Source organism: Natator depressus, chromosome 12 (genome assembly GCF_965152275.1).
Source record: "Natator depressus isolate rNatDep1 chromosome 12, rNatDep2.hap1, whole genome shotgun sequence".
In the NCBI taxonomy this organism is placed as follows: Eukaryota; Metazoa; Chordata; order Testudines; family Cheloniidae; genus Natator; species Natator depressus.
In genome coordinates this window covers 28,938,632-28,961,220 of record NC_134245.1, presented here as the reverse complement: position 1 = coordinate 28,961,220, position 22,589 = coordinate 28,938,632, and the positions used below count along the sequence as shown (strand labels likewise).

The 22,589-nt window shown below is 41.7% G+C and overlaps 1 protein-coding gene across 2 annotated transcripts in view; it reads right to left on the bottom strand.

The window, feature by feature from the left end:
* CDH8 (cadherin 8) overlaps nt 1-22,589 on the bottom strand; it is a 189,645-nt gene that overhangs the window by 101,205 nt on the left and 65,851 nt on the right. For both annotated transcript variants that reach the window (XM_074968799.1, XM_074968801.1), the window contains one exon: nt 21,988-22,282. In XM_074968799.1, the coding sequence (XP_074824900.1) occupies nt 21,988-22,282 (295 nt within the window). The remainder of the gene's footprint in view (nt 1-21,987; nt 22,283-22,589) is intronic.

The following is a 22,589-nucleotide window of genomic DNA, read 5'->3' as shown; positions in this document are numbered from 1 at the left end:
GTATTATTTAAGGTTCCTTTATAGAATGCATTTTAAAGTTACTGTTAGATCTATGCAGACTTCAAGCATTTGCAAAGGGAATCATATCAAAGGGATACAAAATACAAGGTTAATACAGTAATACACTATAATATGTTGCACTTAAGTTTTGAAAAAGCACATTTGAAAGAACCTGGCCAACTTACAGTGGCTGCATAGAAAAGTAATAATATAAAGGATTTTTCTCTCTTTTTCTTTGGCTTCCAGCTACAATAATGGTTTGATGTGGCCAGAGTCAAGGCATTATCTCTTGTCTCTGAAATGACTCCCCATCACTGAGGGGGTCCACTTCCCAGCTGCCATTGTGCCTTCACTAACCTGTCTAGAAAAGAAAATAAACAAAGACATGACAAGAAATTGTTCATTTTCCTTCTCCGACCTTCTGATTGTGTAGAAAGCCGCATCAAATCAAACTCAAATGTGCTTCATGGTTTTGTTGCAGCGACTTCTTTTGAATGACTTTAAAAAAATAATGATGACACTAATTAAGCTAGTTCATATGCGAAAAAGACAATATCGAGAGAGAAAGAGAATGAGAAAGTGAGACAGAGTTTGAGGGCTGAATTATGCTTCTTGTGAGCTGAGATATGCTTGCCAAGGGAAAGAATAACAGCATCCACCAAGATGTGCCCCCTCTCTGGGTCTGCTGGCATTGCTAGAAATGATGGCTCACGCCTGCTCCTTGTCCCTATGTGCTGCTGAACCCAGGGTATGCCTGACTCCTGTATGGGAACACTAAGTGCAGGGTCTCCCTTTGCTCTTTACATGCCCTTTGCTCCCCTTTACTGCCCCATATGAGGAGATTCATAGCTGTCAAGTTTTGTGCAACTCTTGACATTTTATGCAAATTATGTTGGGGCTAATTTGCATGTTTGTAATTACTTTACATATATCTACCCTCTTCAGTGTCTACACATTATCTCAGGCAGTGGCAGGGGTAGAAAATGGAATTACAAAAAATATCGGCAGCTGTGACTAGAGTACGGTGTGATTAGGCCCTGGGTGTCTGAGGGCTATTTGGTGGGCTAGCTTAATGGAGGTGTCTGTGAGGGAGTGGTGGCTGGATATAGGGATGAGTTCAGGGGAAAATGATGATTCCCTGGGAAATAGCTGAGTGCCGGGTTCCCTAGGGTAGCTAGTGGTGCTGCATGGGTGGGTCCCGAGGAATATGGGAGTGTTGTGATACACGGAGTTGCTGGGGATGGATGAGCATTGGGGGGAGGAGGGGTGTATGATGAGGGTGATCCTGGTGCAGCTTACTGGAAGTGAAGGAGCTTGTGGCCTACTTTGAGTCCCTCGCCTTGAGCTTGTGGTCTGCCTTGAGTCCCTTGCCTTGTGTCTGTGCTGAATCCCCCATGACCTCTTACTATTGCTCAATCCAACAAGGTGGGCACTAAGAGGAGAAATAGAGTGGCTGCTTGCTCAGCAGGCTCCCCTGGGGCCTTGGCACAGGGGACTCCCCTCCAGCACTCCCCTCCCACTGTAGGTTGAATCAAAACACATACCTCCTTTCATGGGGTCTGATAGATGATGTCATTCTACAAAGTGTAACTTGCTTTGTTTGTTGCCCCAGATCACCCTGCACTGGGTCTATGTGGGAATCCTGGCCAGCTCTTGCCCCAGTGCAGGAGACCTTCCCCAGTTCCCTTCCTGTTGTGCTTCAAATGGTCACTCTCTCGGGACAAGAGTCCGCAGCTCTACTCCTGGAGCTAGGTTTAGGGCCTTAGACCACTTCTCCCTCACTAGCCCATTTTCCCCGACCAGTCCTCAAAGAGTTCAGCAGGGTAGCTTTCTCTGGCTAGTGTCTGCCCTGGTGCTCTTCTCCTAGCTCTTCCCCAACTGGATGGGTGAGAGAAGAGTCTTGCCCCACCCTCTTTGCAATGTTCCTGGCCCCAGACCCTTAAAGACATAGTCACAGAAGTTCCCACCACTACCCTGAAGAAGGCAGACTGCCTTGGCACAGGCCCCATCTGGCAGGATGGCACCACAGCAGGCAAATGCCTGCAGCCTTCCCATAGCTCAGCTGTTTGCACAGGAATCCGCCTGGGCTGTGGAAATGTGTGACATGGCAGAGAAATCCAGGAGTGTAAAAATGTACAGAATGTATTACATGACACTTGCAGCCCTGGGAGGGAGAACTTTTTCCGGCCTATGTTATACAGGAAGTCAGATAATCACAGTGGTCCCTTCTGGCCTTGGAATCTATGAGCAATTATTCCTAATTTAAATATCATTTCCTATGAAGGAAACAACATTTTCCTGAACCCTTTTGCCCCAAACAAAACCAACCAATCATTGGACCCAGTGTTCCATATGATAATTATTTACTTTAATTTGGCAATCGTTATTCCCATGTGGTTAAACTCCTGTAGCATGACATGCCCCCACCCCATGGAAGAAGAATGGAAAAGGCAGACATGGGAGACACACAGAGCCCTGGCATGTGGTGGAGGAAGAAATGGGAAGTACACATGATAAAGAAGCGGGGAATGACAGGGAGGAGGGGCATGAGAGGGCCCACAGAACCCCTAGCAAAGGAAGAGAGTCATGGCCCCCATCTGGTGGGGAGGGAAGAATGGGGAACACTGGTGCAGAGCCATCCCTTGTGTACAGCAAATCGGGGCAACCGCTCCAGGCCCCACACTTTGAGGGGTCCCACAGGCCGGTGTGATTGATCAGTGTGGTTGGTCCCAGAAGTGATGGGTCAGTCCAGGAAGTGACGTATCCATCACTTCCTCCCCGGGCCCTGCACCCTTCTAGGGATGGCCCTGCACGGGTGAAAGGGGTAATGGGAGGTACCCAAAGCCCTTAGCGTGGGAGGAGGTGCGAGGAGAGTTGCAGGTTGTCCCTGAAATAGAGGGGGATGTGAGAGTGGCAAATGGAGGTTGTGTAGGGGACTATGGGGGGTGGGGTAGAAGAATGCAAGGAGTCCCTGGCGTGTGCAGGGAATTCAGTCTACAGAGGCAACGATTTGTTTGACCCTCTAGTTATTTTCATAGAATCATAGAATATCAGGGTCGGAAGGGACCTCAGGAGGTCATCTAGTCCAACCCCCTTCTCAAAGCAGGACCAATCCCCAACTAAATCATCCCAGCCAGGGCTTTGTCAAGCCTGACCTTAAAAATATCTAGAGAAGGAGATTCCACCACCTCCCTGGGTAACGCATTCCAGTGTTTCACCTCCCTCCTCGTGAAAAAGTTTTTCCTAATATCCAACCTAAACCTCCCCCACTGCAACTTGAGAACATTATTCCTTGTTCTGTCATCAGCTACCACTGAGAACAGTCTAGATCCATCCTCTTTGGAACCCCCTCTTTGGAACCCCCTTTCAGGTAGTTGAAAGCAACAAGGGCACACTGTTGACTCATATCCAGCTTCTCGTCCACTGTAACCCCTAGGTCCTTTTCTGTCGAACTGCTGCCTAGCCATTCTGTCCCTAGTCTGTAGTGGTGCATGGGATTCTTCTGTCCTAAGTGCAGGACTCTGCACTTGTCCTTGTTGAACCTCATCAGATTTATTTTGGCCCAATCCTCTAATTTGTCTAGGGCCCTCTGTATCCTATCCCTACCCTCCAATGTATCTACCTCTCCTCCCAGTTTAGTGTCATCTGCAAACTTGCTGAGGGTGTAATCCACACCATCCTCCAGATCATTTATGAAGATATTGAACAAAACCGGCCCGAGGACTGACCCTTGGGGCACTCCACTTGATACCAGCTGCCAACTAGACATGGAGCCATTGATCACTACCACTTTCCTCTCCTCTAAGTGCTTCAGAATTGATTCCTTGAGGACCTGCTCCATGATTTTTCCAGGGACTGAGGTGAGGCTGACTGGCCTGTAGTTCCCAGGATCCTCCTCCTTCCCTTTTTTAAAGATGGGCACGACATTAGCCTTTTTGCAGTCGTCCGGGACTTCCCCCGATTGCCATGAGTTTTCAAAGATAATGGCCAATGGCTCCGCAATCACATCCACCAACTCCTTTAGCACTCTTGGATGCAGCGCATCCGGCCCCATGGACTTGTGCTCGTCCAGCTTTTCTAAATAGTCCCAAACCACTTCTTTCTCCACAGAGGGCTGGTCACCTCCTCCCCAGGCTGTGCTGCCCAGTGCAGTAGTCTGGGAGCTGACCTTGTTCGTGAAGACAGAGGCAAAAAAAGCATTGAGTACATTAGCTTTTTCCACATTCTCTGTCACTAGGTTGCCTCCCTCATTCAGTAAGGGGCCCACACTTTCCTTGACTTTCTTCTTGTTGCTAACATACCTGAAGAAACCCTATAAACTAGAATCATCTCATATATTTAAAAGTGATATTGGCTTTCTTGTATAATTCAAACTCTAGCTATAATTTACCCAGTGCTTATCAGCTTTGCCATCTTGCAGGATAGGGAGTCTTGCAAGCTTGTCTGATCTACTTCTGCCCTCTTGAACAGACCCAGCCACAGCCCCACTCTCCCAATAGGTTACATTCTGTAGCTGCTGCCCCGAGTGACAATGGAGAGAGTGAGAGAGAGAGAGATCGATGCACACCCCAATTGGATCAGGCTAAAATAGCAGAAGAGATATTTTCAATTTCTAGGAGAGTGGCAGAAGCTGCAAAATGTAACCTGCTTGCTACGTCCGTAGGGGTGTGGTCAGACTCTTAGAGGATGTGGCTTGGGCAGGGATAAGATGTACCTCATTCAGAGAGCAGTTGGAACTTTCACAGGTGCTTCTTACCTCGTGGTTGTTCCTTTTGAATTTTATGATATTATCTTTAGAAACAAAGGATCAAAACCACGGACTTTTCTGAGAGTTTCTTTTGCCCAAGTTTCTCCTTCTGATTTAGAAAGAAGATCTGAAAGGTTTATTTATTTGTTTAAAAATAGTTTTTCTATTGCTCATTTAGGAATATTTGGCATGTCAAGTCTGTTTTTTCCTTTCTCAGCTGAGGATCCTTTTTCAGGGATCTTAGAAATATTTGTTCTGAGCTCTCATACCTTAATTGGAAGGTGCATGTGTTAAATCTTTTACAAAGGCATCCTCTGCCCCAAGTGATCATTAGGTATTGGAGCTAAGTATGCCATAACAAAAACAATCCATCCAGTTGCAAAATTGCTTCCCTACTCTGTTGATCAGCCTCCAGCATCCTTTCTCTTGTGATATCATAATTTTACCTCTGCTCCTGTCACCAATAGACCTATAGTTCTCAAATAAAAGAATAAAAAATAAATAAAAACAAGCCATTTTCTCATAGCCCTTATTTATACATCATAAAGAAATAAAAAAGGTCATTAGCCCATTTGATTTTCTTTGCAGGTGACTTTTAAAGTTGATGTCTTTTTACCTAATAAAACTACTACACCACTGGCAGAACTGGAAAGGCAGAATATTTTCCAGTCACAGGATCTATTCTCTACACCATACCTCATATTTCCTGAACCACATCTCAAGGGATACCACTTCCTTTTAGTTCCAAGATGACCTCTGTTCGATAGAAATGTGGTGTCCCATCCCCAACACTTTTATTGTTGAAAATGATTTACACAACGAGGTATACACACTAACAGAGTGAACCACACAGCACTTTGTGTCCCTCATTTTGGATCCTTGTCTCACATTGCATCCTACATCTGGGCCGTGGCAGTTGTGAGGTATGCCACACCCATACATATAGCTCATATTGACACTAATTGGAGATACATGTGCTTACCAAAGCAAATCTTGTCCCATCCATGGCTGTGGAGGACTGCCCTCCTCAGAACTGGGACAGGCAGATCTTAGGATCTTGGCAGAGCTCACAAGCCACTGACTCTACCTTCCCCCATGCCCCATATGTTATGGAGCCCAACTCCATGTGGTTTCCTTCTACGCGAACATGAAGGCAGGACTATGAAAATCACCACCCCACCCTACAGATGGGAAAGTACTACAAGCACATGGGATTACTACCGCTCTGAGCTGAGGAATCCACAGGCATCTCCCCACTCAGCAGAATTCCCCAGATCTCAGACTAGAAACTTAGACTATGAACTTTGCAATAGGATTTGCTCTGCAATTGACAGGCAGTTACATGTTAAATATACCTAAATATTGCTATATACATATGCAATGGATGCATTTGTGTATGTTTTTTTCCATTAAAAAAATCCTACCACCACATTGAGAAAATGTCAAGGTTGCATAGCTAAGCACTCAGTGTTTGTCATTTGAAAATTAGTGTCCCAGAATCTAGCCAGAAAACAAAAGACCAGGATTTTCCGTTAGTGTTTAATTTTGACTGCATTTGGCACGTTTGTTCCTTTGTCAATGCTACAACAAACTAATTTAGCTAGAGACTATACATTTGACATGGTGCCATTTTCACAAGAAAGCCACTGTTATAGTCCAACTTGCTGTTGTCCTAATTATAATAATTTAGCAGTTTTATATAATCTAGTCCAACAACGTAATCACTGTTTCTCCTTTTTGTGTTCATACCTAATACTGCCGTATGTAATACAAAAACATTTTTAGATAGATGTCTGGGAAAATATTAGCATATTAATTTTAAAACTTTCGGCATCTTTCCTGAGACACATTTCTGCTATGCTAATGACACTGTGATTAAATGTGGACTGCAAAGAGGTTCGACAGATTTTAATTAATGAACACTTCTAATGTGATTTAACTGTTAACCATGGCTGATTGTTTCGCTCTGTTAGTGTCAGGTTTCATAGGTTCCCATTGCCACATGCTAACAACCAGAGACGCAGTTAATGATAGAAGTATTTTTATATGGCTAGGTAAGGAGGCTTCTGTTTGCTGACAAACTAAGATTAAAAGCCTCCATAAAAATAAGATGTGTGTGCTCGGGTAGTGTTGTTCTATTGTTTTGGCTACGCTTTTTATGTGCCAGTCAAGGTGCAGATTCTGCACATTAGTCAGAAAGAAAAATGCACACACTGCCACGGGGAGTAGGAAAGCAAAGATTTTGGTGTGGCAGTGAAATGTGTGTATTGGAAAAAAATAAAACTTGTATATCCTGGAGGACTGAACAAATAGTCAGCATCTGAAATTTACATGAATCCATATTCAATGAAGCAACCATTTTGTTGAAAGATTGTAATGGCTAGGGGAATACAGAAATGTGACCATACTGAAGTCTCGTGGGACTGTGCTTTTTTGGTTTCTCTGGAACTTAAAAAAAAAAAACGCAAAACAAAACATCCTCTGTAGTCTTTCCTCTCCCCAAACCGGGTCAGACTGAAATCTCCAGCTGATTAGGAGATCCAATCACCATTCTAGCTGAGCATTAACAGTATATTTGCATAAAGAAAGTACTTGCCACTATTTACCAACAGATATGTTTTCTATGAGATTCACTTTGCTTTAAAATCTGCAGCTAGCATTTTACTCTGGCTGATAATGGCTGTGTAGTCAACGATGGTCAAAACAACATGCTGTTTGTATTCACTAGGTCAGATAAGCATTCGTTCCCAAATAAACCCTTTGCCTGATTGTCCTTCTTTTCTATAATCTCACAGGTAGAATGACATCTGTTGTCATGGTAACTATTTTTTATTGAATAACACCGCAATAATCTCATAAAAACCTGTATAACTTCTTGACATGTAAATTATTGCTGCCTTGAAGCTGAACGAACTTACTCTTCTTTTTTTCTCCTTGAAATTTTTAATGTGTCACCATGAATGCAATATGTTTAATTCATATATGTACACTTTCTTATTTTTATTATACTGAATTCATGCTAAATAAAATTGTGTGTCCAACAATTTACAGCAAAGGACTAGAAATCAGGACTCCTGGGTTCCATTCATAGTGCTACTCATACCCTGCACAGCACCTCTCTGCATCTCAGTTTCCATGTCTGTGAAATGGGTAAAAAAATATTTGTAGTGTAAAGAGACGCAGTTAATTAATGTTTGATTTGTTTGTAAGTTCTCAGATATAAGGAGTGTTAAATGCAATTATTATTAGTAGTAAGTAAATATCCTAAACAGAGAAAAGCCAGATGGGTGAAACATACAGAAGTGCACACAGACCCCCTGCCATGACGTAAAAAGGAGGGCCCTGGTATGAGGGAAGGGGAAAATGGGGGCACACACAGCCTCTGTCACAGGGAGAATAGAGGACTCCAAAATGAGGGAAAGAGGGAATGGAGGCACACAGAATCCTCGTTGTGGGATATTGGGGAATAACGGAAGGGGATACCCAAAGCCCTTGACATGGGGTGAAGGTAAGAATAGGGCACATACAGAATCCTTTCCACTGGTGTGAAGGGGGGGAACTAGAATGGAGGGAGCAGGGAAACAGGGGAACACAGAACACCAGTAGGGTCAGATTGAGAACCCTGGTATCAGAGGAAGGGAGAAATTGGGGGCACACAGAACCCCTGCCAGGGGAGAGACTGGGGGAATTTCTGAAATAGAAGGGGTGGGAAGATAGCTCACAGGGAGCATGTGGGGTGGAATAGAGGAACGTACAAAGCCCCTGGTGCGTGCAACAACTTCTGTCTAAAGAAGCTATGAAGTGTGTGACCACTTTGTTATTTATTATTTGCTTTTCCATAGAGCCTAGAGGCCCTTGTCATGGACCCAGTGCTGCTAGGCGCAGTACAAACAGAACAAAAAGATGGTCCCTGTCCCAAGTAGCTTACATTCTAAATACAAGAAGACAGACAACAGATGGACAGACAGACAGACATCTGGGTGAAAGTACACAGGAACACAAGGAAACAATGAGACTGTATTGGTCAGGATAACAGTCTGTGGTCTCAGCACACCAGTGGCCTAACCATTTTTTTTTTTTTTGTAAGCAAAGGATTGTTGTAAAGAACTATTTGAATAAGGATAATCACGGAGCTTTGTAGGTATTCACAAGAAATTCCACCAAGCATGAGGGACAGCCTGGGAGAAAACACCAAGATAGTCATCGAAAAAATTTAAAAGTGAAGGACAGCACCAGCCCAATTGAAAAATGGGAGTCACCATCTCAAAAGTGAGTAAGAGATGACAGGTGGGGAGGGACTGACTGTGAAGGGCCTAGAAAGAGAATACAAGCAGCTAAAGTGTTTATACTAAAATTGTGTGCAGAATCTTGCACCAAGCTACCCCTAGAGAGGGGGGATCAAAAGATAGTTTGTTTATTCTTCTTTACCACCAAGAGACAATTTAGATACTTGGGTGATGATGGCCTTATAAATACCTTGTTTGAGAGATGAAGAGGAGGCATTATTCAGTCATGTATAAAGGGGTAAAACTAGGATCGATGGGATATAATTAAGAAAATGTAGGATAACATGTCAGGGTGGGACGGGGGGCGGAGGGGAATCTTCCTCACAACAAGATCTAACAGTATGTGGAATAGTACCTCAAGGGAAATAGCAGACGACCCTTCACTTGAGACATTTCACACTACTGCATGAAGCATTAGATAGTGTATTGTAAGGAAAACCCCTATATTGACAGAAAGATGAACTAATGAGCTACGAGTTTTTTTGCAGCTGTAATTTGGTGGCGCTGTTATGATTTTTATATTTGTTTGCTGAGAATTTTGTAGAGAATATGAAACACATCAATTTCAGAATATCTGCTTCTTCCATAATATATTGTATATGTATGGGTATGTGTGCGTATATATATACGCACACATACATTGTATACCTACCCACACTATATATATGTGGAAGAAGCAGACATTCTGAAACTGGTATGTTTCATATTAATTCATTTTTAAATCAAAATTGAAATATACATGTGACAAAGCTGTAAAATTTTAACAGTGAGTAATTAACCATTCAGAGAACTTATCACGGTGACTGACAATTTTTAAAATAAACATTGGATTTTTTTCCCCCTAAAAGATATGGTCTAGGAAATATTTTGGGGAAGTTCTAAGGCCTGCGTTATACAGGACATCAGACTGATCACAATTTGCCATTATGGCCTCGAAATTTATAAAAGCTATTAAACTATTCACACATACTATCAAAAAGCTAAGAGCAAATTTCATATTATTAATAATATTATTTATCATCCGTATTGCAGAAGTACCCAAAAGCCTGTGATATCAGAATTCCCTTGTACTAGGTGCTATACAAACCTATAGAAAATGACAGACCCTATCCCAAACAACTTACAATCAAAAAAAAAATCACTTTTATTGCTAATATTTTTTAAAAATGGTCTTATCATGGAAAATCAAAATAGTCATAACAGCAGCTGCATGGACATCACCATAAGTTATTCTGATATACCCTAGTTTCATGGTTTCTTTGAAGTAAATGAAAGGAATACAAATGTTGGGCCAAATTCTTTTCAAACTCCATCAGCAGAATTTTGCTGCTTTGAGGTCCTGACCTCAAAGTAGTCATGCCAGGTTTACACCAGTATAACAGAGTAGAATTTGCATTTCTGTTTCCAAATGTTAAATGTAATTTATTTTAATGTACTTGAAGTGTACATAGTCTAGAAATCTAATGACACTGGAAGAAATGTTAATATAACTGTGAATGAGTCAAAAACTTTCTTTGAACAATTAAATACCCCGGAACACACACAGCGACAAAGCAATGTTTTCAGATTGCTCATCTGTCATTCTAATGAGCCTTTATAATGTGAAGCAAATGGAAAATATATATATTGTCTGGAAAAGTGTAACTAAGAATCTGGAAGGTGCTTGCTATGCATAGAAGAAAACTGTCTTCTGCACAGCACATAGACAATAGAGCAAGCTGGCAGCCTTCAGCATTTTACAACTGTATAATGAGGAGCAATGGAAGCATGGTTGTGAAATCTAATAAGCTGCATATTTTACCATTTCATGTGCATAAACTAATTGTTTTAGAATTGTGATGCTTCCTTCCTACAGTGGTGATCTTAAGAAAAGTAAAATGTTTCATACTGAGATAGATAAAGCTCTCTCTCTGGAAATTGTCCTTGTTGATGTTACCTACTGCATGGATTTGACTCGTGAAAGTAATAAGAAAGGACATCGTCTTTTTAGTTTTAAGTTTGGCAGGTCTATCCAACTACAACTTATAAGACGATGCCGTTAAAAAGCCTGCATGTGGTGCTTTATAAGTTCCAGAGTGACCATTTGTTAGCATTAGAATACAGTCTGTAGCATCATAGGCAGCAGCACTGGGATTCACCATATTTTATGTTTCTCTTAAAAAGAACTCTCTTTTCTTTTAGACATTTTACTTTCATTTCCCTTTTAGACATTGCTGTTATTATAGAACATTAATAGTATTTGTGGGAGAGGAAGAAAATACTTGTTCTATTGTCCAGGACTTTCTAAAAGATGGCGTTTGTCTAATCAATTGACTATTTCATCAGCACTCATACAAAACAAGGTGAATTGCCTATTTTATATAGAACTACTAAGGCATAGAAATTGCAAGGTCCCCAGGCAAAGAAAGTAAAATTGGATAATCACTACACAGTTATACTTCCATGAAGAGAAAAATTACTGTATTGTTTGTTGACTTACAAAGGAAGCTTCATGTAGGTGCAGTGTATATATTTTTTTTATTTATTACATATGTACACACACACACACACACACACACTTACATGTATAAACAATAATAAAATAGCCCTTGCTGAATGCACAAGGAATTCACTAATTTAAAATTTTACATTATAAAAATAAGAGATTTTCCACAACCTTGCAGTTTCAATTCTGTGTTTTTTGTGTATGTATGTGCATGCGCCCGCGCACATGTGTATGTGTGTGTGTCTTTTTCAAAGCCTGATAACGCCAGCAAATATGAGCCAGGTTGCAGGAGCAGATTCAGAACTCTTGTTCCCTCAAGCCAGCAGAGAGCAAGCATATGGCAGCAGAGACCACTGGCCTCCAGGGAAAGGGTACAGTCAAATCATCCAGCCAGCAGTCCTCTACAGGCTGATTCATGAGAAAGTGGCATTGACTTCAGCTCCACAGGCAACAGCTCATCTGTATTCACAGAGAAACATTAAGTGTTGCAGATTCAGCAGTTAAACAAAGGCAGAGGTACGGATTCCTAAAGAAAATAATAATATTAAAATAAACTTGGACTGAGGCACAAAGTTCAGATTCTGAATTGAGTCTGAACCTGACTTCTCCAAATTTCAAATGTGTCAATTACATAGAGTGACCTGAGCTGTAAAATTTGTATCCACTTCTGAATTAAAGGCTGTTCTTCCACAAAGTTTGGGGAGGAGGAAGTTCTGATGTCTATCAATAATGAATTAAAAAAAGGAGCAGGTATAATTATGTTACATTAATATAAGCATCTATGAGAATATTATCACATAATGAGATTATTTTTCTGATACTCTACAAGACAAACTTTGGATGTGGTGCCGTGTGACTAGAATTTGTCAAAACTTACCAAAATTTGAAAATACAAAATATAGTCAGGTCTCTCGTCACGTGGTGCTTACTAGTGTCTCAATATTTGGGCAGTAATGTAGATTGGCTTACTACCTCTCATCGGTGTCTTCTCCCAATAAGCTTTGGCCATGCATCTGCACTAGTGCCACAAGCAGCGGTGTTTGAAAAATGAGATGGAATGTTTGCAAATATTTCAGTCACAAATTTTGACCTTCTTTCTGTCAAAATTTGACATTTGGAAAAACGTTGAAAAAAACTTTGTGAAGAGTGAACTTGTCTACATGTCTGAGAGGATATGTCTACACTGCAATCAGAGGAGTGATTGTAGCAGATGTAGACAAAACCGAGATAGCTTTAATCTAGCTAAAATGAGTATCAACAGCAGTGAGGCTGTGGCACCATGGGCTGTACAAGCCTGCCAGGGACATGAGCGCTTAGGTGACTAGTCTGCACTGAAGTCTGTGTTGCTGCAGTTTCACTGACATTGGTATTTGCGCTTGCTAGATTAAAGCTAGCTCAGGTATGTTTACATGTCCTGCAACCACACCTGCAACTGCAAAGCAGAGATACCTGAAAAGTTATGTTCACACAGTCCAGAATAAAAACAATACCATGTGACCTAGGCATGCAAAAAAACCTAACACACACTGCTCAACTTCAACTGCAGAATACTGGCAACAAACTGCCTGTGATTGATCTAGAGCAGTGATTCCCAGACTTGTTCCGCCGCTTCTGCAGGGAAAGCCCCTGGCTGGCCGGGCCGGTTTGTTTACCTGCCGCATCCCCAGGTTCGACCGATTGTGGCTCCCAGTGGCTGCGGTTCACTGCTCCAGGCCAATGGGAGCTGCGGGAAGCGGCGGCTGGTATGTCCCTCGGCCCGCGCCGCTTTCAGCAGCTCCCATTGGCCTGGAGCAGCGAACCGCGGCCACTGGGAGCCGTGATTGGCCGAACCTGCAGACACGGCAGGTAAACAAACCGGCCCGGCCCGCCAGGGGCTTTCCCTGCACAAGTGGAGGAACAAGTTTAGGAACCACTGATCTAGAGACAAGAATCTCTACAGAAATTACCCTGGGCACAGATTCTGACAGAACTGTACATAGGGGCACAGAATCAGGAAAGAACACAAGCAGCCCTGCCAACAATGCAGAAGTGCATATTGCCTCAAAGAGTGTGTGGCCATGCCACTCCCCCTAGCCTGTTGGGCAGGACCAGCATGCAGGGAGAAGTACACAGCACCCGATGGGAAGATGTAGCAGCAGCATTCCAAGGAACTCTGGGAGGCAATTTCTCCCCCAACTCCCGCCAGTGTAGTTTGGCTCTGCTCTGACCCCTTATTCTGGTGTGCAGGCAGTTTGCATAGTGTATCCTCTGGAAGAACAAATACATCCGAGAAACTGCAGACCATACACAGACAGGAAGAGAGGCAACTTTTCCCTAATAAATCATTATAAATTATTCACCCAGTTCTTTGCATAGTTAAGTTTTAGGGCTCAATTCTGCACCCACTGATGTCAGTGGGAGTTTTCGTATTGACGGAGATCAAGGCTAAGGGCTTGTCTAGACTTAAAAAGCTGCAGCAGTGCAGCTGTAGCACTTTAGCAAAGACACTACCTACATCCATGGGACACACTTTTCAGCATAAGTGCTCCACCTCTCTGAGAGGTGGTCGCTTGTCGACAGGAGAATTCTTCTGTTGACCTAGTGCTGTCTACACCGGGGGTTAGGTCAGTTTAATTGCATTGCTTAGGGGTGTGGATTTTTCACTTCCCCTGAATGATATAGTTATACCGACCTAATTTCCTAGTGTAAACCAGGCCTAAGGGCATAATCCTGCAAATACCAGCAGTGCTAGCTACTTTGAGGAGTGCCCTGGATTGAAGCAGCTCTCCTTGAAGTCTGTGGGACTACTTGCAGTAGTTTGCAGTATACTCTCTAGTGAAAATGTTGGTAGGAATACACCCTCCGATTATAACCTCCTTGGGAACAGTGTCATGACTTCCTCTACACACACTGCCAAGCACACTTCAGCCATTTAGCAAACAAAAGTAATTTTGAAATTTCCAATTCTGAAGGTGATTGCAACCAAGAAGCACAAAGGTACAAAAGAAATTACAACTTTTTTTTAAAAAGGTGATCAATAGTTTCCTCTCTCTCTCCCCACCCCCCCAAAAAAAACCTCAATAAAAGTTAAAATGTTGGTCAAGAACATGTGGTGGTTTTTTTGCCTTTTGTATCCTAACTGATTCTCTCATGCTTATTATTGCCTGTCTACCTTTCATTCTCATAAACTCCATTGAGGTTATTCACAATATACATGAAAGATATATATAATTTCCATTTCTTGAAAAAAATCCCTTATTTAAATGACTCCTCAGTGCCAGAGTTCAAGAAATTGATTATGCACAAGATGAGCAAGTAGTGGAACAAGAGGAAGTGATGATATACATTTTCTAACAGCTGTTACATTGTAGCCATATTTTACAACATTGACTTTTTTTTCCCTGAGCTTTTGCACTACCTTTGAGTTTATCCTTTGGGCTAATTTGTAGTTGACCTTAGTAATATAGTCCTTTTAGTCAACATTTTTGTGACAGACTATCATTGATTTAACAGTCATGCATAGTGTCTTAAAAATCAATATATATATATATATGGGGGAGGGAGGGAAGAGCAAGAGAGTGTGGTGGGACTTGATAATATTACATCTTGGGTTTTTATCACAACTGTACAATTTACCAAGTTACTCCATCATTATTTATACCAGACTTGGGATGTTGATGATTTACAGCACATTTTGTCCCTTTTGGCAAACAATTTATAACTGGAATAGAATTAATACTTTTGGGAGAAAGGGAAACAGAAACACACACACACACACACACACACACAGAGTGTACCACATGCTTTTTATATGCATGTTGATGTGAAATATGTCTGTTTTGTACATGTGAAATAACAGATGGCCAAATTAATTAGAATTACTCCTGATATACAGTAGTGCAACTGGGGGCAGATTTTGGCCCAAAGAAAGCACATATATTCAGATTAAAACTGCAATAATAGCAAATACTAAACTGAAAATCCAAACTCTTTTCCAAGAAAGACATTTTCCAAGAAAGAAATCTTTGAGAAACATCATCATAAAGAGAAGTTGGATTATTCTAAAATAATTCACTCACTCAATTTTTTGACGCATTGCAGGTGCAATTTATTTTTAGTGCACTGCCATGCTGCATCAAACTATATACTGTGTTTTATTATGACAAGTGATGGGGAACTTTCTAATAGTTGGAGGTTTAGGTCAGATAATCCATGAAACGTTTGGATGTTTGTCTGAAATTAGCCAAAAAATGTGAATATTCACTTTTCCAGTCTCCCTCTTTCTTCTGTCTCACCTCCTTCCCTGCACCAGCACATCTGTCATTCTATTCAATGCATCTTTCTATTTTCCTGAACCTCTGCCGCAGATCATTAGCAGACCTTTAAGCACCCTTTGCTCAAAACAGAACTATGGAGCCTAGCTCACTGTTCCTTCCCTGAATACCACCACAGAACTGACAACAGTTGAGGAGAAGGAAGCACAGAAGGGGGGCTTATCCAGGCATTTTCAATTATACACTACGGGATCAGTTCAGTTTGACCTGGTTCTTCTTTTTTTTTTTTTAAGCTGGCTCACTCATCTGTATATTATGGCATCATTCTTGGCTGTTACACAGAGGATGCAAGTTCAGGAACAAATTTAAAAACAAGTGAACTACTGGGTACTCCACCTTTCTTCTCCATACTTATCTGGATCTCTTTCTAGGGGTTCTTACCTGGGTTCTCTTCCAAAATGTGTCCCTTTAGGTCTCATGATGTTTTAAACATATTTGTACAGAATGCAGCTTAAATGCCATTGAAAGCAAGTTATTTCCTACTTCCCAAGTGCACTCCTGTGAGCAGCCCTGCTACCATATGCTGCCACACAGGAGACAGGCGTTCAGATTTGACTTCCTCCTGCCTTCTCACCCTTGGCTCCTCAGGAGATCAAAGTGTAACCCTTCTGCCCGTCAGAGTTGGCAGCAACAAGGGCCGGGTTCAATATCTAGGGGTTTCATTCCAATAACACAATGCAAACCGGCTCGAGCCCCCACTCAGTGACCTGGGACAAATATATACCACCCTTGCAGGGCGCCTCCAAGAGGCGATACTTCCCCTCTCGCAAGCACATAGTCTGAGTGTAGCAAAAAGCCTTTTAATAACAGAGAGAAACAATGTGGCATTATGTTGGGGAAACACCACCAACAGGATTCGTAACACAACCCATGAGCAAAAAAAAACCACCCCAAGCAAATTGGGGCATGCTCTTTCCCTTTGCTTCTTGAGTCCAGCAACCCCAAATCACCCAAAGTCCCAAAAGTCCAATGACCCAAAAGTCTCTGTCCCTGGTCAGGGCAGCCCCAGAGTTCGAAAGTTTATCTGCAGAGCTTTACCTCCCAACCTGGGTGGAGATGGGGGAGGGGGAGAGAGGTAAGGGGCACCTTACATGATCTGAAGCTGACCACCCCACAGCTCCATAGGCCTTCGCTCCGCTCTGCCAGCTGCCCCACGAACTGCTTCGCTCGCTTCCGCTCTGCTCCGCTGCCCACAAGCAGCTCCCGCCGTCCCACAAACTGCTCCACCAGCTAGTCCACGAACTGCTCCGCTCCACGTCCCACAAGCAGCTCCCGCTGTCCTATGAACTGCTCCACCAGCCTGTCCACAAGGCACTCCAGCCGTCCCACAAACTGCTCCACAATATATCTTCAGGCTCCCCCACTACTTAACACAATGCTCAGTGATTTCAGCTCTTAGTCAGTTCAGCTCTTTGGTGAATTCAGCTTGTAGTAGGGGAGCCTCAGTGCTGGTGCACCATTAGCCCAAAGTGAGCTCAGCAGCCTGTAACTAGGCTCCTAATGGAATCAAAATTAGCTCTGATATTCCACAGTGGAGAGAGGAGGAACTGCAATTAGCATGTAAGGCCCTCACCCAGGGGCCCATGCCACCAAGTATTAATACTTGTCCCCAGCCTCTCTCAATTCACAGAGTTTTGGAACCCATGACCCTTGCCTAGCGAGTGCTACTTGTTGATGGTGAGTCCCTCCATCATAACAAAAGGCCAAGTACAGTTCCAAGCACAGTTCCCATAATCAGGGTAATAGCAATTTATTCTTCCTGCCCCAATAACAGAGACAATGGGGATCCCACAGCAGCCAAAGTGACCATTTGGGCAGCTATGGCTCATTCTAGGCGGGGTGGGTGTGCCTATGCAAATGAGATCGGCCCCTGAAGTTCTTTTCCACAACTTGCCACACCTCACCACCAGATGTCAGGGTGGAGCTCATCCTGACACTGCTTACAAAAGCAATATGAAAACTGTACAGAACATTCAGTCTCACCGAAGAGGGAGGGAGACTGAGATGGACTAGAAGGATGATTACTGTGGCAGAGCTGAAAGGAAGGAAACTGAGGGTTGAGGTAAGGGTGAATTGTATGTGCTCCTCAGGGCTTTTTCTGGAGCATGAAGCCCACTCCTTCCTCAGAAAAAAGAGAATGATTTCAAATTATTCCTGAACACTGTGACTGTGCACACCATTCACCACTGTGACTGTGCACACCAGTGTGTGTGTGTTCATGCAGATGCAAGAGTGTGCAGTCAAGACGGCTGAAAAGTCAGCATCATTCCTACAGGAAATAAAACTGGAATAGGGATTTCCTTGGCATCATTTGCTGGAGGAAGGTCCTGCAAACAGTCATTGCAGGGAAACAGGATTTTCCAGCGTCATTCATATACAACAGATGCATGTGTTCATACTGATTACGTATGTAAATGCATGTATACATGCGGTGTACATGATCTCTAAAGACGGTTTGCATGTGCAAAGTTCCAGCTTCCCCACAAACTTGATATATTATCCATGCTGTAGATATATATATACAGAAGACTGCATGTCAACTGTGCTATCCATGCACTTATTCATATAGTTAGCACCTTGGGACAATGTTTTTTTGTAGTGCCCACCACATTGCTGCCAAACGAGAAATTATAACATGCAGCAATATAAGATATATCAGCTGCGTATATTATGTTTGGAAAGCTACACTATGTCTGAATCTCAGTGAAAGAGGGATGAGTTAGTTTTGGAACTCTAGAGAAATTAATGTGTATGCACTTGTATCTTGTGTGTTACTTTCTCTAGCTACCCAGAAATGAAATGACTTGTATAGTATTTTCATTGCATAAGCACTACACATACCATATGAGTTCCTCTCCAGTCTCAGAACATTCTCTCTCTCTCACACACACACACACACACACACACACCAGTCCCAAGTTTTCCACACTTACTATCTGGTCACTCTAAGAAAACCCTGCCTTAGTGAGGATTGTGTTAGTGGAAAGTATCACACAGTTGAAATAGAAAAGCTTGGGTGGGTGGAGTTCTCTTAAAGGGGAATGAAGTGGAAAATGGAAGCAAAATACTGAGAGCACAGCAAAAAATAATAATCTCTAACTCTGGAAGAAGAAGTAGTCAGTCTTTCCCCTACATATTGATAAATGATGGAAACTGATTTTAAAACAAACATGACAATACCTAAAAAAGTTAAAATAATTTACATTTACTATAGCTATTGGTATAGCTTCTAGTTGGTTAAAAGGAGGGAGAATAGCCAAAGAAGTAACAGTAAAATTGGTAAAACAGCAACGTTCTCGCCTTCAAGATGTCAGCCTTGACTTTTAGTCACATTACAGGTTAACAGGAAGAACTGTGTATGCTGCATTGATTTCATAATTATTCATCATCCACATGATTCAGTGAGATACATGCTCTGGGTTCAGGAGTGGCAGCTCAGAATTAGGGTTTGTATTTGCCATTGGTGCTTTTTTGGAGTAATAGGTTGAAAACAAAGTACATCCCATGGAATGCTACATAAAGAAAAAATATAAAGCCTAGGGATATTTAGACACATACACTGTCCTCCTGTCTGCTTCATTCAGCAACACTGGAGTGCACAAATCATATGGTAATTCTAACTCCAAGCCTTCTTTTGAGATGACTTATGGCTTGTTTTCACCTTGGTTGTTGTTGTTATTAAGGGCTTGAATATTAACTATACCATTTGAAAATACTATGTTTATGGGCCATATTGTACCAGACAGAAGAGGCCCAGGCCTGGTAGGTTTAGGGGCAGAGCTGTCCCACCTCAATGGGAATTTCAAGAGCAATTGTGCATCTCTGTGCTTCTAGAATGAGACGCTGTACCATCCCTACTCTGTCTTCATTGTAACTCTCTTCTCTTTCATGTATCCAAGGTTAACATTCTTGATATCAATGTTGGTCTCATCTCCTATAACCTCCATATATAATCTTTTGCAAAGTCCTATCACATCTTCTTTAACATCTCCCCAAAACATCCTTTTTTCATTATCCCATCTGCTAAAACTCTTGTCCATATACTTGTCCTCTTGCTTTGATTACTGTAGACTTCTACTGTCCAGATTTCCTACCTCTCACCTTTCCCTCTTCAAGTCTGTCTAAAACTCACTTCTGATTTCATTTACCAATCCTGTCACTCTCACACGCTCCTTTCTCTCTCCATTGATTGTCTGTCCTTTACCATATCATATATAGTTTCATTTGTACCTAATCCCATTCACATTCCATATGCTTTTCCCACCCTTTCACTTTACTGGCCCTTCATTGCCTTTCTCCTTCTCAGTTTCTCCCTTCCTCTGCTCTCAGCCACCATCTCTTTCCTCCTCAGTTGCCTCATTAAAGATCATCTCTTTCAACAAAGCTTGCCCCTTCTCATCAGTAACCCCTATGCTTTCCTTCACCTGATCCGCTACACAGTGCCCTGTCTGATTTGCCTTTTCTTACTTAGATTGAAGCTTCCTTGAACAAGAATCATGTGATATCTTAATCTATGTTTCTAAAGTGCTGCATACCAATATGGGCTATATAAATTATTCTTAATAATAGAATTAATGCTCAGGAACCATTTCCCCCTGCAGGCATATCTTTGTGTTTCCTTTCTAGTTTTTCCTTCGGAATGCCCAGTCGGTCCAGTTCATATAAGAATTAGCCTACAATTTCTTTCTTGTCCCTCCCCCTTTTAATTTAATTAAGCCATTTTCTTGCCTAGAGCTTGGCAAAAACATCATCTGAAACCAGGTCTACATTATGTTTGCGCTACTATACAATTAAAACAGCTTAGCATACCAAATGTGTTTTGGTAAAGGAATTGACATTCAGGCTAAAAACGCATATACCAATTTCAGTAGAAGTGATTCAAAGTAACCAAGACACCAAAATCTGGAGAAGAATTATAACTGATATGCAAACCCTACCGTAACTATGCCAGTGCTACTGGGTCTGCTGCAGTTAGATTTGAAAAGTTCTTCATACAACTAATTGTACTGAACTGCAGGAAGATGACAGTTCTAGCCCCATATATCATGCGTGTGTGTGTGTGTGAGAGAGACTACAATAGAACGGAATGCTGTTTTCCAAACTCTTTGACAGGGCACTATTGTGTTTGTAAAGAGGCTTGACATGCCTTCAAGTGAGCATCTATGTATATCTTGCCTTGACAGCCATAGAGTACAAGAATTGCCAAAAACCACATTACTTTCAGTTTAATATTGGTAAACCTTAGAAATCATTGTTTATTTTCTATGGCCCGATTTTGATGTCCTCACACTGAGTGTTCTGCAATTAGTCACGTTGGTTTCAATGGGCCTACTCTCAGAGTAAGATACTACACACTGAATTTCAATATATTCCTAGGTGTCTGTATCTCTCTACCTATCTGTACAGGTATATGTCTAGACAGCTGCAGATATAGATATATAAAACAAAATGTGCACCAGAATTGCACAATGAAACAAACATATCCCCATTCAAGACATATACAAAAAGACATATGAAGGAATATAAATGAACACATTACCAATACACTCTATTAACAAGTACATTTTGCATGTATTTTCCTTTCCTTCATCCACATTCGTTCCCTTCATCTTCTTCTTCCCAGCTTTCTCTCTTTGCCCATACTAACTCCCTCGTTTTCAGATCATATGGCTAAGTGGTTAAGCCCACCATCAGTTTCCAGACATAACATCTTTCATTTTCATGTTTTTGGCTGACTATAGTTATACGTGGAGGAAAATAAATGAGTATGTGTCCCCATATTGTAAGTGCTACATCTGTGTACAAATACACACAATCCAATAATTAAACATCAACAAAATAGGATTAGAGTGGCATGTTGGAATAAATCTTGATAAATCCTCCTCAGTAACAATACTCCACAGCATCATAAACAGACTATAAATTTGGGCCAGTGAAGTATTGTTGTGCAAAGAATGCCAATTTAATATAACTGATAGTCATGTTCTTATTACTGAGGATCTCAACCTACTGTCCTGCAGCTGAGCACTTTGGTCAAGAAAGGATTTAAAAAATGAAATAGGAATGAAATAAATATATATTTTTTCCATCATTAGTGTACTGGGTTATTTTAAAGGGTGACTTTTCAAAGTTCTTTATATGTTTAGGCATACATACCCACAATGGACATTTCTGGAACAGTGGCATGATATGGGCCATCAAGAAATTCTGGTGCATTGTCATTGATGTCTTGAACCTTAATGATGAATTCTGAAGGCGGCTCCAGAGGTTTGTTTGTATCTCTATCAACTGCTTGCGCTGTTAGTGTGTACTCTGCCTTTTCCTCACGGTCAAGTCTTTTCATAGCATGAATATCTCCAGTCTTGTCATTGATCACAAAGATTGTCCCAGCTCCATCTCCTGACAGGATATACTTGATTTTGCTGCTTCCAGGATCCAAGTCTGTGTGTAGCTAAAATGACAAATAAGCATTTTAGTGATAAAAACCAGCATTTACTTTTCACGTTGGTCTAGCCATGCATTTCTCAAGTTATTCTTTTGTACTTTAATCTTAGCTCCAGCGATCCATATCTCAGCTTGAATACGCAAGGAGAGTAAGGACTTGTATGCATACTAATCAAAATTGAATGTAATCATAGGCATAATTAGACTTACTATTTAAAAAGCAGCTGTTTTATATATTTAAATCCCTATTTCTAAACGTAAATGTCTTCAGATCTATTATGAGCCAAAATGAACAAACACTAAATGTCCTTAAT